Genomic DNA, 18474 nt, shown 5'->3' with positions numbered 1-18474 from the left:
TCACAATGGGACAGTACAGAAGTTCCGTGGATGTGGAAGCCATACGTGTTATGGGGAGGGGGGTTTATACGAAGCATTCCACGTATCTCATCCATCTGTCGTGCCAGGTCCGTAGCTCCCACGGGATCCATGCAAGCAGATATCACGATCATTGCTGCAGGTAAAGTGATAAACCGTCATGAAAATTGTTGGCCTAAGGTTGACAACCATTTTTGTTTCACACATGAACTAATAATTACAGGCGGGTCGGGATCTAGTTTCAAATCCTCCATTCATGAGAGCAACATTCTATGCTTACTCTGTCTGGCGCTCAAAGTAGGACCACTGGCCAGGTCTGGCCTTCTCCTCGAGCTCCTCCCACCTGAGCAAATGTTAGCATCTCTGTCTATATCATCAAGCATATCAATCAGTCAACTTACGCTCCAGACTTGTACAGCTCGTCAACGACCTTCAACTCGCCCTCTGCAACTTGGATAACCTCCTCGATGAGGCCAGCGCCAATCTGTTTCTCGATTTCGGCAACCCTAAAAGTAAACTGTCAACACCGCCACAGCAACGCGATATATAAGGGATGCTGCCACATACTGCTCAGCCTCCAGGGCGGGTTCATTCTCCCACTTCATATCGTTAAGATAGAAATCTGCTGCTGCATCGGCCCCGGGCTTAGTAGATTCCTCAATGGCCTGGTGCCACCGGGCTTCTTCCTCCGCTGTGCGAGCAGGACCCTCAGAGGTCGGCTCGATGCTCTCTCCATCCCATTCCTCACCACGAGGGTTGTCGGATCCATCATCCCGCTGAAAGGCCGCATATGAACCGTCGGAACGGCGAAGAGAAGCGAAGCGCTCGGGTTCAGCAGCCACGGCCTTCTTCGCACGCTCTAACCAAGCATCGAATCCGGGCGGCTTCGTAGACTCGACGATCTGTAGGCGGTGGCGGGTCAAAGCCTCGGTAGACTGGCGGTAGACGGAAGACTCGGGGAAAGCCTTCAGCTTCTCCAGGGTGGATGTGTAAAGGAAGATCAGGGTCGGGCGAGGGCTAGGGTGAGTGACGAGGCCGGTCAAGCCGGTGGGAGCGAAAGGCTCCAAGTACCGAGCCGGCTTGACGTTGGCCAGCAACCTGAATGTAGACCTCATTATGATCGGAGGATGTGTGATTGGGCGAAAGGACCAGTGGTGACAAACCCAATGGCAGACGGTAAGCGGGGACGGATCAGCTCGTCGGTCGTCAGGATAGCACACTCGATCGGGATGAATGCGCGAAGGGTTGAGGTCCCGTCGGGTCCCGGAGAAACCGTTGCGCCGGTCCTCTGCGGTTCCTTGAGTGCCTCCACCACCTGGCCGGCTTATCGTCCCTGTAGGGGTGGCATCTCCTTCTCTCCCACACGTTTGTCCTTCCTGCACTTTGAGGGCCTGCGGATCTCTCCGCAGCAGTCTCTGCGCCCGGTTCATCTTCTAAGCAACCGACTGGCTGATCTCTCCACCAAGGGGCTCTTTCAGCGCGTCTCTGGGCGATTCTAGACCGTCGTTAGTCCAATGTGCCACCTGTGACGCCCGCTCCTGACTTATTCGACGGCTCCTTTCCCCATTCAACCGTCTTTCTTTTAGTTATACATTCAAGGTTCCAGACCTTGCACTGCAGCCAGCATGAGGGTTTCTTTGCTGGCGTGGTCCCTTCTCTCTCTCGTCTCTATTCCGACCTTAGCCGCCCCATCTAATGATGTCTCTCCGAGCCATCACCTCGTAAAGAGAGACGGGCCTTCCGACGCGAAGTCGGAGTTACAGTCAACCACCTTCAATGGCATCGAGGTTCCGCCGATTAAGGCCTTGGGACCTGATAACTTTGAGGAAACGGTCAAGGACGGTTACTGGTAAGCATTCTCTTCGTATCATTTTCCTAAATCCTCCCCCGAAAGCTGACAAGTAACCAGGTTTGTGAAACAATACTCTCCATCATGCCCGCACTGCCAAAAGATCGCTCCTACATGGCAGACCTTGTATGAATATTACTACGTGAGTCGGCTTCTACCATAGAGTACGAGAGTTGTTCGTCATTAACCTTGCCTGACGTCCACTAGACTTCCAACCCTTTGTCTTCGTCATCGTCCAAGTCGCCCGATACCGATTCCTTGAACTCTTTCCATGGCTTCTATAACTTCCACTTTGCGGAGATGAACTGTCTTGCGCATGGCGATCTCTGCCGGAAACTTGACGTCAAGTATTTCCCCACGTTTGCCCTATACCACAACGGTGAACTGGTTGAGCAGTACACTGGAAAGAAAAGTATGGAAGGGCTCAGCGAATATGTTGAGGACAAGCTGGAGCAGATCAAGCCTGGGTCTCGGCCTGCGCAAGGCCTGAATCTTCCCAAGCCGGGCGACAAGGGGGTGGATACCAAGGCTGAGCCGGACACCCCTGTTGCTAAGGATAAGGATCGTGAGGCGGGTGCCAAGGCTGGAGAGAAACACAACGAGCAGGCTGCGCAACTGACCGTCGAAGATGAACCCGCTGATAAGACGTCATCCAAATCTAAGCCCAAAGCGAAGCCGGCCCCCGCAAACCCTCAGGGTATTTCTGTCCCCCTCACCGCGGAAAGCTTCCAGAAGCTTGTCACTACCACTCGAGACCCTTGGTTCATCAAGTTCTATGCGCCATGGTGCCACCACTGTCAGGCATTGGCTCCTAACTGGAGGGAAATGGCCAAGGAGATGCAAGGTGTTCTCAACGTTGGAGAGGTGAACTGTGATGTGGAATCCCGGCTTTGCAAAGATGCCCGAGTTAGCGCCTTCCCGACGATGTATTTCTTCCGTGGCGGTGAAAGAGTTGAATATACTGGTCTGCGTGGCCTCGGAGATCTAATCAGCTATGCCAAGACGGCTGTTGATGTGGGATCCGGTGTTCAGGATGTCGATGCCACCACTTTCAAGGAGTTGGAAGAGAAAGAAGACGTCATCTTCCTGTACTTTTATGATCACGCGACCACCTCGGAAGACTTTGAAGCTCTGGAGCGTCTGACCCTTAGCTTGGTCGGCCATGCTAGGCTTGTCAAAACGAACAGCGCTGCTCTTGCTGAAAGGTTCAAGATCTCGACCTGGCCACGCCTTCTTGTGTCCCGGGATAGCCGTCCCAGTTACTATAATGCGCTTGCTCCGAAGGACATGCGAGACTTTCGCCAGATTCTGAACTGGATGCGCACTGTGTGGCTGCCCATTGTTCCCGAACTCACCGCCTCCAACGCACAGGAGATCATGGACGGCAAGTACGTGGTTCTTGGTATTCTGAGTCGAAAGCACTCAGATGAGTTTTTGCAATCCAAGAGGGAGCTCAAGAATGCTGCCCTCGAATGGATGGACAAGCAGACGCAGCTGTTCCAGTTGGAGCGTGCAGAGCTGCGCGATGCCAAGCAGCTGCGGATCGAGGAGGCCGAAGACCGTAACGACCAGCGTGCCCTACGTGCAGCCAAGAACATGCGCATCACCATCCGTGAAGATGACAAGAAACAGGTCGGTTTCGCTTGGATCGATGGTGATTTCTGGGAGCGGTGGCTGAGAACCACTTATGGTATCGATGTCGAGAATGGCGAACGCGTGATTATCAATGACCAAGATGTAAGTGACTGCAGAAGGCTGAGTATCACCTGGTGAGTTTTTGAAGCTGACCTCTATAGAACCGACGCTATTGGGATACGTCTTCCAGCGGGGCATCCATCATGGCCTCCCGGACTTCTATCCTTGAGACCATTCCCTTGGTCATCGCAAACCCACCGAAGCTTACACCGAAGTCCACCGTGGGTACCTTCGAGTCTGTCTTCTTCTTCACTCGGTCTTTCATCAGTGGTCACCCGATAATTTTCTTCATCCTACTGACCCTCTCGGTTGCTGGAGCCACATTCCTGGCCCGGGGAAGAGCTGCTAGACGTGGGGGCCGTGGCGGCATTCTCGGCGTCACTGGTAACACTGGCGGTGGTTTCTTCAATCTTGATGGAAAGGAAGGTCTTCTGAATGGTGGTTCGACGGGCAAGGTAGATTGAGTCTGTTAGGGGTATTGTACAGTTACATCATTTATATTTCTTCCTCGCCCCTAATTTCGTGTCTATCTTCAACTTTTATTGGTTTGTTTTACATTCACCAGAGTCTGGTTTCTTGATACGACGGCTCTCTCTTATCCTTTCTTCTGTTTTCCTCTTTCGAGTGGTGTTAGAAACAGGCCTTGCTGTACACAATCTACTTTGATCCTTCCATTCTCCCCTGTCAACCATACGCAGAAGAGAAAAAAGTGTGCTTAACGTGTCGGTACTTTCTTAGGGCTTGGACTCGCAAGCTTGCATTGCGGGTTACTGTCGGCTTTACTACTGTAGTCCAACTGCTACTGATGAACTTTATCAGAAACACTACGCTGATTGTATGATATAGCAGTAGCTTAATTCTCGGTTCCATGGGAGTTTGCGTTGCTGCTTGTTATCTGCCTTCCAGTATCCCTCCGTATACTAAGTTGTCTGATTAGGTGATGGCATGAGAAGTGGAAATACGCGGCATCTTATTCGACCACGGGTCAAGTCACGTGGGTATCAATTGCCAGTCGCTGATTGGCTGTCGGAAGCCGCAAGCACTCAACGTCGCGGAGTCTCCCGGTTTTCGTCGACTGCCTCAGACTCCCCAGTGTAGCTGCCGTCATCGTTTGCTGGAGCAATTGTCGTTGCCGGACGTGCTTCTTAAGACTCAGACAATATGGTGTGTATTTTTCCAGAGCTCTTTTGCCTAGTATCATCATGCTGGCATCCCGTCCGGTTTCTCAGGCCTTGTACTCTGTTCAATCGCGTCGGCAACCGCTTTCCATATGACAAGGGCATGGGCATGGTTGGGAAGAAGTGTATTGGTGCTAATCTCATCATCTTGTGAATAGGTTTTCTCTCAGACTCTCCGCCGCGCCGCGGCCCAGAACGCCGCTGCTTACCGCTCCCCTTTCGCTCCCAAGTGAGACTCCCCGATATAATAGTCTTTGCTCAACCTACGGAATTCGAATGAGGTGTCCGCGCTGGCTTGGATTGGGTCAATCTGGCAGGGCTCTCGCTCATAAATGTCTGGCATTGCGGGCTGATGGAATCGCCTGCTGTCAACATAATCTGCCTCCGATAGGACCTCTAGATCCAGCTAGTTAAAACACCAATTGAGACCGGGGATGCAAACAGTGTGAAGGAGGATCATCGCTGACTGGATAAAATCAGGTACTACACTCCCCTTCACTGGCACGGCCTGACCACCGGTACTGCCACCAAGTAGTAAGTATCACCCTTTTGTCAGCCGGTTACCTCTCGCCTCTGGCTTCATGCAGGCATGCTTATAACTTTGGGCACACAGCGCTACCATTGCCAGCACCTTCGGTGTCGCCGCTGGTACTTTCGCCCTCTTCTTCTTCGGCGAAATCCCCCGTGTCCGCCGTGACATCCTCCAGAAGGTTCCCTTCCTCGACGAGTACTTCGACCGCACGATCGCTCCTGAGGACAACGTAAGTGCTATTGAACTATACCGTTCTGGTTGCCGCAGGAATCCAGGGGACTGTGATGCTAACTATAGTCTAGCCCTTCTAAACTGGTGCCGTATGGGATATGCTTTTCCGACCATCTACAAGACTCCACATACATGGATATGCCACATCGGATAGATGGTGAAGAAAGACGGTGCTGTACGTGTAGAATAGCGATGAGTTTCTGATAGCACATAGATACTGGCTGCTTCATCTATTCCTCAGTAACCATAGGCGCTGTGTCTCCGTATTTAGCAGGGATCCAATAATCGATGGTGAGGGGTGTGGTGTCAACAAGACATAAGTGAAGACATGCCTTAACGGCGTCGGGTCATAACAGTGTCCCCGCCTTGGTGGGACTGTTCATCTTTCTCTTCTCCCCAGCCTTTGACTAGACTTTACGACATCTTCGTTACATATACACCCTCCCATGGTATTGCAATGGAGATACATTTAAATCCTCAAGGGAATGCTTTACGCCGGCATGGAGGATTCTTAACGTCCACTTGGCGAGAAACAGTCGAAGGCAAGTGCAGATCTAACACCTCTACCACTGGTACGGGACCACCGGAACGTGGCGTTCAACTACTACACATGAGCTGCTTGTGCAGCAACCACTCATGTGCTCGGCAGCACAGGTCCAGCCCTCCGGCGTCACATTAGGACGGACTTCACGATTCGCTGTGATGCAAGGTTTGAATTTGAGCATGGAGTTTATGGTTCAGATGCATCTACTTCTAAATTCCGGTACTATATCTTGTCTCGGTGCTCTCACGTGTCTCCAAATGGCTGGTTATGGATGATCCGGTGAGGGCGATTCCTCGAGCTCCGTTGACAACCCAATGCCGGATAGTTGACAAGGCTATTACTATTATGGATACCCGCGCTCAGAATGGAATGTTTGTCATAGCGTATGGGCAATCCGTTCGGGGTCTGGACTGTCCTCAAATAGATCAATGAGAGACAGGTAAGTCAATGGTGGTTGTGCAGGGTGGGAAACCATGATCTCTATGCATGTTGTATGCGAGTGCTGATGCGGGGTGTATTCTGTCTAGGAAACAACAACGGGATCATAGTATCACACTGTACGGAGTAGCAACACGACAACTTTGAAGAGGAATACTCCAACCCGCTACTCTCACAAGGGCAGGTATAGCCTGGCAAATCAATTCCGACCGACTCGCTCGAAACAAGCCAATGGTTCTTGGCCACTAGGTCTTATTTCCGATCATCGCCAGTGCTCGTCTTATCTCCCACCCGTGGGCAGCAACTTGATATCTGCTCGAGCTTATCATCCGCCAGACCAGCACCTATAGCCAACCAATGTCCCGATGAGCCATTTGGATGAATTCCCCAGCTTCTCGGTCATCGCCTTAGCGTCGATTTGAAAGCTTCCCCGAGTTCTGCTTCGTTTCAACCGCCTAGAGTTTCCCAGCCAAGTATGGCCTGCACGTCAAGCTTCGAGTCTCTGGCCAGCAAGGAGCTGCTCCCTATCTCATTCCCCTTCCTGGCGAACCGGACCCCTCGTACTGCTGGCTAGCTGCAGGCGAGTATTCCGTTTCCTTCCCTTCCGACCATCCAGTGAGATCGTGACCAGCTGCCAAGCGTATCGGCGTCTGATCCCCGCTTCCCTTGTGCCCAGCTAGATAGGGCATCTTAACTTTTGAAGGCGTTTATCATGTTCCACCTACATGTTACTCAGTGCCGTTGCTATCGGTACTCCCGTCTTGCAGGATCCTATGAACCCCGTGCAGATAAGATGACTGTCTTATATTCCGAACCACCCCATATATGTACCAGCGCATGACCCCGTTTACCGCGCAGTCAACATGTCTTGTCTTCTACCCAACTGTCTCTGCGGGTTTCCCCTACCATAGATCATTCTATTCAGGAATAGTTCATGAGGTTGTGAGCTTGAGTTTACGGGTGCTGCATAATAGTCTTGCTTGCTTTTTCTTTCCCTTCACGCCACTGGACGCCCCGCTACCCTTACCTCTTGGGATCCGCCGCACTCCATCCCTACTGCCTACTGCCTTTTGCATCCTGCTGCCACCATGTCTGGTGCGAGCAGCCACAAGGTCATTCCCAAAGGAGCAGTATACACCGACATCGACCATGAACCCGTCACGACCGTCCTGCCGCAAGGCGACATCCCCTTTGTCGACCATGAGATGGACGCGGACGAAAGGGTGATTGTGGCCCTGGGATATAAGCAAGAGTTCAAGCGCGAGTTCTCGCTGTGGACGACTTTCTGCGTTAGTTTTTCGGTGTTGGGGCTGCTTCCATCGTTTGCAAGCACGATATACTACGGTAGCTGTTCCTGGACCCATGGACGTGACGGGTAGGGCTGACGTCCACAAAGGAATGGGCTATGCAGGGACTGCCGGTATGGTCTGGGGCTGGATCATTGCGATGATCTTCATCCAATGTATTGCAATGTCCATGGCGGAGCTATGCTCTGCGATGCCTACGAGGTCGGTGATATTCCAACGCCCACAATATGCGCAAGAAACTGACCTCTGCCAGTGGTGGGCTTTACTACGCTGCAGCAGTTCTTGCCCCTCCAAAATACGGGCCCTTTGCCGCGTGGATTACCGGTTGGTCCAATTGGATCGGGCAGATTACCGCAGCGCCGTCTGTGGACTATGCGCTCTCTGCAATGATTCTCGCCGCTGCGTCGATACAGAATCCGGACTATGTCCCGACAAATTGGCAGGTCTACCTCCTGACAACGCTCGTCATGGTCATCCATACGGCGATCAGCAGCATGCCCACCATATGGGTTGCGCGCGTCAATTCGTGGGGCTCAACGTTTAACATGCTTGCCCTCATCGTGGCCCTCATCGCCATCCCTGCCGGAACTACCAACGAGCCCAAATTCACCTCGTCCAAGGAAGTCTGGGGTACCATCACCAACCTCACCGACTTCCCCGACGGCGTTGCCGTGCTGATGACCTTTGTCGGAGTCATCTGGACCATGTCCGGCTACGATTCGCCCTTCCACCTGAGCGAGGAATGCTCCAACGCCAATATCGCCTCGCCGCGTGCGATTGTGATGACCTCCGGCGTGGGAGGCCTGTTGGGTTGGTTCCTGCAGCTCGTCGTCGCCTACACCGTCACTGATATCAATGCGGTCATCAATTCGGATCTGGGCCAACCCTGGGCCTCGTACTTGCTGCAGGTCATGCCGCGTAAGACCGCCCTCGCCATTTTGTCACTGACCATCATCAGCGGGTTCTCCATGGGACAAGGCTGCATGGTGGCCGCATCACGAGTAACGTACGCCTACGCGCGAGATGACTGCTTCCCTCTATCAAAATACTGGAAGATGGTCAACTCGCGCACCCAGACCCCTGTCAACGCGGTGATCCTCAACGGCGTTCTAGGAATCCTCATGTGTCTGCTAATCCTGGCTGGCGATGTTGCCATTGGAGCGTTGTTCTCGATTGGAGGTATCGCCCAATTCGTCGCCTTCGCCGTTCCCATCGCGATTCGGGTGTTCTTCGTGGGACACCGATTCCGCAAGGGCCCATGGCATCTGGGCCCTTTCGGACCATGGATCGGAGGAATGGGTGTGGCGTTCGTGCTTCTTATGGTGCCCGTGCTGTGCCTGCCCAGCGTCACGGGGTCTGATCTGACGCCAGATCTGATGAACTGGACGTGTCTGGTCTGGGGGGCACCGATGCTGGGGGTGACTATCTGGTGGTTTGTGGATGCACACAAATGGTTCAAGGGACCGAAGGTGAACGTGGAGCATGCAATTCATACTGTGGAGGAGGCGTCTGTTATTGACGGCATCGACGGCGTGGGCGGAGATGATGATGCAGGGCAAGATACATCGAGCAAGGCGTCTACAAGGTAGTCTTGGCCGTGTGCTGTGCTTTTAATGCTGTGTTTTAGTTGGATATAGCCATATATACATAGTACCTTGTGAATACTTAATCGAATGGCAGCAGTTTGCTGGACCCTGCCATTATATTTATGGATTGATGACTATTACCTATATAGCCCGACCAACGTGTTCCAACCCTACATTTTAACAAGATATTTCTACTACTATATTCCTACACCCAGTATCACATCTACCATGACCACCTCCCAAGCAGAGAAATAACCTATATACCAGAAATGCATCAATATCTCACAATCAATCCCCAACACAATCACCCAACACAACCTTTCTCTTCAACCCTCTTCACTCCTTCTACTTTCACTCCCGCCTCTCCCCCCCAATCCAGCTCATCCTCCCTCACTACACCCAAACAACCCTCACTCTACAAATAGATAGATACACAGGAATCAGCCCAATCCAACCCCCCCATCCATCCTCTCTTCAAGCCCCAGCCCATCGAAACAACTGCAGAACAAATCGACCTATCACACCACCAACCCACCCATCCACCCACACCTCACATGCACATATACATCGCATATGTACATGGTACCACTTACACCCCCCATACTCCGTTCGCCGTTCCCCGTACGCAAACCGGAATACGTAGACCCGGCTTCCCCGTCCACACCCACACATACATACATACATACACGGACAATAACAACAACCCCCAACACTTTACTAACCAACGCAGTATCCTTGCACATACATACATACATGAAACCACCCCATCCAAACCAAAGTACCTACCTACCTGCCTAGATACATCACATATACCTACCTACATACAGTAGGTGCATCTCACACATCCACAGTAATAAAAATAACTAAAGTACATCGGGGAAGTCCTTCCACCTCCCGATGCAAAACCAGCTGCATTGCAGAAAGGATGGAGATTGATTGGCTGAGTTAGGGGGTTTTTCTCTGCAGGCAAGCTGCATGGGGTGTGGGCTGGACGGGGCGGTGCATGTGAGGTGGGTTGAGTACTTTTTTTTATGTATATCGTAAATAAGTAATGGATGGGTAGGTATGGAGGGTAGGTGCAGATGCGTAGGTAGGTAGGTAGGATTGGATGGTGTGTGTGTTTGGGTTGGGGATGGGTATGTGTCATATGCAGGAGGAGTTGGGAGTACCGTGGACCGTGGACCTAGTAAGTACTATGTAGGTAGTATGGATTCTATTGGTTCGGGGTTTGGAGGTGTGTAAGTATGCTTGGTTGGTGGGTTGGGGTAGTATTTAATAGGTTGTGTTATTTTTGTTGGGTGCTGGGATGTGATATTTGGGTGATTTGGTAGGGTGTTGGTTTAATTATAGATAGGTAGTATTTACTGTGTACGGAGTACTTGGGGGTTCTATAGGGAAGGGATGAGTATTTAGTATGTAGTACTCGAGTGAATAATCGAATGGTTAAGCCCAAGCAAGAGTACTGCCAGGTATGGTATTTTATGACTTAGAATTTTATACTCCCTAAATATCAGATCTCACCACCAACAAACAGACACAATCTTAACAAGAATCTATATAGTACCCCTCCTACAGCAGAGACAGTCACAGAGAGATAGATAGAGATAGCACAGCAAGCAAGCAAGCATAATCCCTACCGATCCACACATCCCACTCGCCCGACCATCTCCACCTCACCCTCCGATCGAACGAATGACTTCCCCCTGTCCCTTACGGAGGTTCCGTCTGCTTAAGCCTTAACCTAATTGATCCGGTCGGATCGTAACAATGGCTGGATGGGGCAAGGAGGGGTCATTTTCTCCTGCAGGTACGGCAGTAGGGCTGTTGGGACTATCGACTGGATCATCCTGTCATGTTCGATGCAGAGAGTAGTACTTGATACTTTGGAGATAGATAGGACTACTCAGGTATAGTGACAATTACTGGTTTCATGTATGGATGTATCTGTAGATAAGTAGAGAAAGGAAGGAAGCAGACTCACCGCCGATTACCGTAGGCAGTGTCTCGGCAAATCGTCCATGTGTGATTGCTCTGTTCTACCGATTTGTTTGGTATGAAGGATTATTCCGTCGGATGAGGAGGTTAGTTAAGTTAGTGGGTAGGCTGTGTAGGAATTATTGACTCGCATTACGAAATTACTGTATACATACTACTTATGGTAACCTTATATTGGTGTGAGTTATACTCTCACTTCCTTATCCGCGCACGAGTCCTTGACCGAGTTACGTGGGTTGGGTTGGCTCCTGGCTGAGGATTGACAATTGACAGGGGAGGGAGGACTGAGGAGGTTGGCAGACTTGGCGAGGTTCCGTGGATGCGCTATTCCGTGCTTTCGCTACATCCTGCCCCTCTCAACAATCATGCGGCATTATGCACCGGCACCCGGCGATGATAGCGTCCCAATTACAAGTTCCTATTATTGGGATTGATATGGTGGCAGGATTGGAAATAAGCTTACCTATCAAATACCACCAGGATTCAGGAGTGGCAGTTGCCCGTGGAAGATACCTATTCTGGAAGGGTCTCATAATCCATTCCAAGCCTATCTATCTAAGCCCGGTCCGCGTGGCTGTCGCTGGTGGCAAAATTCTTATACACGACACCGAGCGGGACGGAGACGGGGTCGGAGACGAGCTCTTCCGGCAGAGTCTCCGTCGATCATGGATACCTTCCCCTCCCCCTCAGTTAGAAGGTAAACAGTAGTCCCTCGGTCCTCAGTAGTCAGTACGTAGTAACTGTCTAGGTAGTAGACCGTCCGCCGTAGTATCTAGCTGTCCCTCCATACTCCATACTCGGTACCCCTGCAGATTTGGGGCGGTTCGTGATTTATCTGATCACGCCTCAGGCAGCCACATACTCTATCTGAAGAGTGGTGGTGACGGCGTTACGCTCAACGAACTCTAATCTTATTATCGGCCCATTCGTACTATAGCCACCTGAATGCTCCGGATCTGGGTAGCCCTCCGGACGGTCGAACATATCACACTCTCCGGATCCTATATGCGAGGCGAGACAATCGGAAACAACATGACGCGGCCCTGGTAGATACATCCAGCATTCCAAGGATCCGCCATCGTATCATCCAAAAGTCAACAGGGACATGCGATCGCATCGCCATGGGCCCTCGTCGGATCCAAGACCGTGGTTCGATGACTACACTCGGATCGACGACCAGTGCCCCATGTCCGACTGGGGACATCATTCGATCGAACGACTTCCCCGACGATGCATAGTCCCTGCCTAGTCTGGGTGGCTGGCGAGCAGAGCAATCTGTGCAAGCGCCAACAATTTCCGTAGGCTGGAATCTGCAATAAGACCCCAATTAACTATCCTAGGCGTTCTTATGCTCCTGCCAACTTGGGCATGGGCTGGTAGGATTGATGATGGTGCCAGCTAAACTGCCCAGGTTAGGAGCCTATCTAGGTACTATCTAGATAGGTAGCAGAGGTATCATAGTGGCAGTCCTTAGTACCTCGGTACCTACCTAGTCTAGGGCAGGCAAAATTTCAGGCACATGATCATGATTACTTCATCCACGCGATCCAAGTCCATCGCATCGCTACTACTAGATAGGTGGGAAAGAGCGCAGGCTCAGGCCACACACAGCACACACCGAACGACAACAACAGTCCAGTGCAAGAGCGTCCATTGCTTGGCATCAGGTGGAATGAGGTGGGTGGCGTTCTCGCCTCGTCCAACCATACCGCGTTGATTGGCTCGCACGCGAGGTCTGAAACTGAGCCGATCCAGACTTGGGCTTCGGCATTACTCCGGTCATGCCCGGAAAAACCATCCTGGCAGGGTAAAAGTGCCGAGGAACTTTCCGGCCGACTCTGACCGTCCCGGATTCGGCGGGAGGATCTGCATGCGGTCGTTTTGAGTTCTTTTCTTCTCTGTAGGCCCGTAGGGATGCTTTTCATTGAGGGCTAGGGACTTTAGTGGTGTGGACTAGTCCGTGTCAGGCTCTATTGTTATATCATCATTATGTTATTATCGCGGCGTCTGTTGGCTATCACTGTTTGGGGATTGGACTCGGACCAGCCACGCTGATTGTGCCTGTTTATCCCTGCCACGTCGTTCATAGTAGAGATACTATGTACATGGTAGCTTGCTGAAAGACTCGGGTCGATAGTACACGGCGGTGTCTGGATCTATATATGGAATTTCACCCCATTCGATATAGGTACGTGTCAGTACGGGGTATTCGACACAACATATGGAGTAGGGTATGGGCTACTATTGCAGCTGAATACTCCAGATGGCTCCCCGAATCGTCTTGCGTGCCTGACACCGTACAGGAGGCAGAGCACTGTAAATGTCTCACAAGCGAAGCCAAGCTTTGAGACGATAGCAAGCTGGCGGCGATCGGTCGGACAATTTCTCGTTAACCCATGCCCGTTAAGCACCCGGTTAAGTGTTAACCTCTGACTATGCGCTGCCTAAGGACCGACAGCGTCTAGTGCGGATTCTCTCGTACGACAGCCACTGTCCGACTGGGTCCTGGATCTCCCACACCGCCTTGCTTGGCCACTTCCGTAGAAGTTTCCATGAGCGGGCCATCGGCTTCGCTGGTGGAGTCCGGCGGCCGTGATCGGACCGCCACATTGGGCGAGGTGCAGGGTAGCACCGGGAGGCTACCACTGGATGCATCATGCTGGTCTTACCTAGTCGGGGAAGGCGTATCGCTGGGATGCTGACCGGCGCGAGAACTGCGGGCGCCTGTTCCTTGGAACGTCGGCGTAAGTGGCAAGTCGGGCGAGATGTTGCAGAACCGTAATCCACCGGGTCTAAGGGAGGACGATGGTTGAGCGATATAGTCGATTCCTCAACGATAATAGTACGGAATCTCCAAGAAACATGCCAGCGCGATAGTGATAGGACCACTTCGTATTGGTGTCAGTTGGCAATGGGAGATTCCGCCGGGGGGGGGAGGGCAGATTCCAGAGGCCAACGCGCTTCCGTCCAGCCAGCCCGTCCCGGTATGTATGTATGGATGGTACGGGCAGTGTATGACGGCATCCTTCTCCTCTCGCGCTCCCGAAGCGCTCCGTGGCCACGAGAGCGAGGCCTCATCAGGCAAGAAGGCAAAATAGGCTTCCGCATTACAATTGACGGAATCTTTCATCCGCGGAATTCCGTCATGCATCGTCGATTCGCTTTCGTGGAAGTATAGTATATCACTTCGCTGAGCCTGAGTTTATGTTTACCTGCATTGGACCGGGTGGTGCTGTGACCCCTGCCGGATAGTCAGATCAGATAGTCGGATATAATACGGAGCATCGACTGCAGCGATTCCACTCGCCCGCCTACGGCAGGAGGTCAAGGTCCACAATCGAAGCGGGAGAAGCTCCCAGCGAAAATCTCCTGGTGGAGAACAGCCGCGGACTCGAAGCCTAAACAAGGACCCATTTTGATGAAGAATCGTGATTCAAAGTGTTGTTGCAGCTGCACATATGGAGCATTGAATGTTTGTCTCGCCGCCCTGGTGTCCCATTCCGGGGTGAGAATTCGAGAATTCGAGAATCCAACGCCTGCAGTGACTCCGGAATGAGTCGGTTATGATCCATCATACTTTCAGTCGGAAGTGGCAAGGATACGCAGCCGAGCCACGGGTTACGTCTGGAAAAAATGATATTACTCGGCTCTCAGGCATAGTCATTCGTAAAGTAGACCTGCTAGGGTGGCATGGTTGAAACAAGGTGCGTGGCCTCATAATGTTGTCAATTGGCCGGGTTTCTGCCACTCCCCGACACGCAAAAGTACCACGCTTGCGGGTTGCAGTCTAGAAGCTCCATGCAGATGGTGTATACCTGAGGCGTTCGATCAATGGCCGGAGTTCTGGTGGTGGTGGTGGTGGTGACTTTGCGCTGAACATCACTGTCCTCTTAAGGCGTGGGATTTTCATCTCCAGGGAATTGGAGGGTGGCCTGGGTGATCTGAACGCCGGACCTGTAATATTAAGATGTCCAGGAGACACATACGTACCCTGCTTTTAGTAGGTAACCTTCCAACACAGCTTACGCAAGTCCAAATTAATAGTACGAGGCGAGCGCAGCATAATCGGGGTAATATCAAGTAGGCAAACCGCAGCCGACTGGGGTGACCGTCACTATGCATGCTCAGCCGTTGAGTCTCTTGTGACACCACCAAAAACCACCTGCAGTCACACCCGCTAGAAAATCCAAGGTGGTGTAGAAGGTGACGAGTGTACGGAGTACGAAGCACTCGGTTCTCGATGACAGGGGCGCTGTCGCTGGATACGAATCGGTTGTTGCCGCCCGTGGCCTGGGGAACAAAGAACATGGGAAGCCCGGGGTAGAGGTGGACAAGCCGCTCGATATAAGTACGGATGATGATGGAGAACGCAGGATGAAGGGCCCCATAAGGATCCCCATCGGACGTCAAACACGATGGAGCATGGAGTATATACTTCTAAGATCGAGATTGACAGCCGTGGAGTCGAGTGGGCAACTCTACCATTGTTCCCAATCGTGAAGCTCAGGTTCAAGCCAGGATGCCACTCCACTTCGAACAAAGATGATAACTCTGATAAGGTTTCGTGCCCCTACCTAACTCATGTGGGATTGTGGATGTGCCATGAGGACTGAGCGTCCGAGGAGCCAATATTGAGCAAGCGGGCCTGTCAACTGCGGAGAAGGGATGCAGAAGTCCATCCGCCTCATGACATCAAGCATGGGAGACAACTCCCACGCCGCGACACTCCAGGAGTTCAGAGAAATTCTGCTGCATCCAGGGCGATGCGAGGTCTCAGGATCAGGTCCAAGATGAGAAGGGAAAGTCGAACGCGACCGGAGTGGTTAGAAAACAAGGAGCGTACTGGCAGAATACCGTGCCTACTCAATAAGGCAAGTCCAGATCACTAAGCTTTAGAGTCCAAAGGTCGGCGAGCGTAAGCCGGAGCTCCCACTACGGCTGGCATGCAGTTTTAGACCTCCCGCCCCTCCATTGATGACTTCCCAGTTCCCACCCCTCATCAGCAGGAGTCCTCAAGGCCTCTGATTTGTTGCGCTGTATCTATCCTTTGATCCTTCCATCCGGGCTGGTACCTTACTACTAGTATTCCTAGTATTGGCCGTCGGCCCTCCTTCTCTGGCCGCATAATCAACAAGTGCGGAATTAAGTATCGTTCTCGCAGTTATGTAACGGTGAAACGCGGACCTCGAACATCCTCCTCCGCCGTTCTGAATATTCAAATACTTTGCTAGATCAAATACTCTGAACTACAGAGAATTCTACGTAGTATGCTTGACGCTTGGCCTAGAACAGTTCATGCGCTTCTCCGCTTGCGTCCGCCCGGTCTTGGGCGAATTCTGATTGGTAGGCTGTACAGCCGGTAACAACAAGTTCCTGCCAGGTATCTTTTCCGTAGCTGCCTGCGGCAAGGATACCATCGAGTACATCGGGGATTGCCTTTCGGTACACGCCCGATGTGCCTCCAACCAACCCAATCTGTGACACAGAGGAAGCCTGACCAAGAAATCCGAATAATTAAAAATTATTATGGGATTGACGAAATGACCAACCAGCATCGTCGATCGGAACAGCGCCTTTCATCACTTTTTCCCCTGCTTGCCGCTGGTGCCAACCAAAATCGATCGTGTTGTTTTGAAGGGTTCCCTGCCCTTCCGGTCTACATCGGAAAGGGTTCTGATTGTTGAGCCGAATTTGCCGTCCTTTTGGGCGGAAGAAAGTTACAGAACCGTTCCTCATGGTTAAGATTCCAGAGCCAGAGGTACTGCAAAGTCTACCGGTGGACGGAGATCTTGGTTAACGTTTTCAACATCGTTCTACCCAGAGGGTCAAGCAACGAGGAACACAAAAGTAGGATAGTCCAGTGAAATGCAGACCTGTTCGGCTCTTGACTGGGTTTCGGAAACCGGGTGAGGCACGAATCAAGTCAACGGCACCAGCAACCGTCCCAAACGTTGGGTTGCTGACTGAGTAGAATCATGCTAATAATCATAAAAATAACTAATATTTTCTATTTTATTTTTATTATTTTCCCTCTTCGCGCATTTTCTTATTTTTTTTTTTGTTCCCTTATGGTTGTTCGCCTCCCAGAGTTAGGATCGTCACCGCCAATCTCCAGTTAACCTTCAATTAGTCGTGATTCCTTTCGCTCTTCCACCTTTTTTCCTCCTTTCCCTTACTAGTAGGTAGTGTGTCATCTTTTTACTGTTCCGATCCTGACGATATTCTTTACCCTTCCCTTTTTTTTTTTTGCCCACTTAACTTTGTGCCGCCGCCGCCGTTCGTCGCCCCCCCTTCCCCCCCTCCTCCCTCCCTCCATTCCCGTGACTACCAAGAGACGGCTACCTTGGGTGCTCTCTCTGGAACAAATTTTCCTAACCTTTTTTATTTTATTTTATCATTCTTTTCTTTTTCCCTCTAAATCTCCTCCCCCTTACTTTTCCTCCTCCTTCGCCCTGGTCTCCGCATCTATACGCGTTGTCCCTGGCAGTTGAGATCTCCCCATCAGAATTATCCTGGTCAATCTCGCGCGCATTGTTGACGCGAAGCAGAAATTGGCTAGCGATTTTTCCCTCTAGCACTGCTGATTGTGTTAGACCCACTTGCACGCCGCCTCCCTGGTGGATCAGAACCATTGACTGTTTTGACAACGTGCGGATAGTGAGAAGTTCCCACACAATTCGATTTTCTGGTGGGTGACCGTGGGGAATTCAGATTAAGCATCTCGACCTCTTCCTGACTTCTTTTCTGCAGTGGAGTCCGACTTAATCCTGCACGTCTATCGTCGACCTTGAGGATCCTTGAGCGTCGATTTGCTTATCGAACCTACTCTTTCCGAGCATCTCAGTTGTCAATTCTCCGCATCAGGTGGGAGAATCGCTTTCGTCGGAACAAGTCAGGACAAGAAGACTGGGCCGGAAAGGACCGAACACACAACTCCAGACAGGAGAATTTTGCGAGGCACGCGGTTAGGATCCGAACAAGGTGGCATTGGCAAGCTTTTCGCTCCCACGAAGCACTGCCCTGGTCGCAAGACATACACCCACGAAAGGTTTTTTCGCTCTGCGATCAATGATCGAGACACCGTGAAATCTTTCGCCAGTT

At 51.7% G+C, this 18474-nt stretch overlaps 5 protein-coding genes across 5 annotated transcripts; 3 read left to right on the top strand and 2 right to left on the bottom strand.

Annotated features, from left to right (window-relative positions):
- Positions 1 to 97: 97 nt before the first annotated feature.
- Positions 98 to 1375, bottom strand: BO94DRAFT_518860 (complex I NDUFA5 subunit family protein). Its single transcript, XM_025610047.1, has 3 exons — positions 586 to 1375; positions 420 to 524; positions 98 to 361 (listed from the first exon to the last, which is right to left on the bottom strand). The coding sequence occupies exons 1-3, from the start codon at positions 1131 to 1133 to the stop codon at positions 295 to 297; spliced, it is 720 nt and encodes a 239-aa protein (XP_025466561.1). The 5' UTR covers positions 1134 to 1375; the 3' UTR covers positions 98 to 294.
- On the top strand, positions 1364 to 4426 carry BO94DRAFT_494435 (putative disulfide isomerase). The gene is made up of 4 exons (XM_025609232.1): positions 1364 to 1867; positions 1928 to 2009; positions 2075 to 3604; positions 3664 to 4426. Exons 1-4 carry the CDS (start codon positions 1644 to 1646, stop codon positions 4024 to 4026), a joined length of 2199 nt encoding a protein of 732 aa, XP_025466560.1. The 5' UTR covers positions 1364 to 1643; the 3' UTR covers positions 4027 to 4426.
- A 2975-nt stretch (positions 4427 to 7401) lies between these two features.
- On the top strand, positions 7402 to 9485 carry BO94DRAFT_494433 (amino acid permease). The gene is made up of 3 exons (XM_025609231.1): positions 7402 to 7829; positions 7882 to 7993; positions 8046 to 9485. Exons 1-3 carry the CDS (start codon positions 7574 to 7576, stop codon positions 9379 to 9381), a joined length of 1704 nt encoding a protein of 567 aa, XP_025466559.1. The 5' UTR covers positions 7402 to 7573; the 3' UTR covers positions 9382 to 9485.
- Positions 9486 to 12741: 3256 nt separating this feature from the next.
- BO94DRAFT_108685 (uncharacterized protein) lies at positions 12742 to 13417 on the bottom strand. The gene has a single exon (XM_025605490.1). It carries the CDS (start codon positions 13296 to 13298, stop codon positions 12903 to 12905), a length of 396 nt encoding a protein of 131 aa, XP_025466558.1. The 5' UTR covers positions 13299 to 13417; the 3' UTR covers positions 12742 to 12902.
- Positions 13418 to 17666: 4249 nt separating this feature from the next.
- Positions 17667 to 18231, top strand: BO94DRAFT_494431 (uncharacterized protein; the record flags this gene model as incomplete). Its single annotated transcript, XM_025609230.1, has 1 exon — positions 17667 to 18231. A coding segment is annotated over one exon (198 nt), but the record flags the coding sequence as incomplete, so codon positions are not given.
- Between the last annotated feature and the right edge of the window lie 243 nt (positions 18232 to 18474).

Source organism: Aspergillus sclerotioniger, assembly GCF_003184525.1.
Source record: "Aspergillus sclerotioniger CBS 115572 chromosome Unknown BO94scaffold_17, whole genome shotgun sequence".
In the NCBI taxonomy this organism is placed as follows: Eukaryota; Fungi; Ascomycota; class Eurotiomycetes; order Eurotiales; family Aspergillaceae; genus Aspergillus; species Aspergillus sclerotioniger.
Note: the sequence above shows the minus strand (reverse complement) of the source record. Positions and strands in the feature narration are given on the sequence as shown.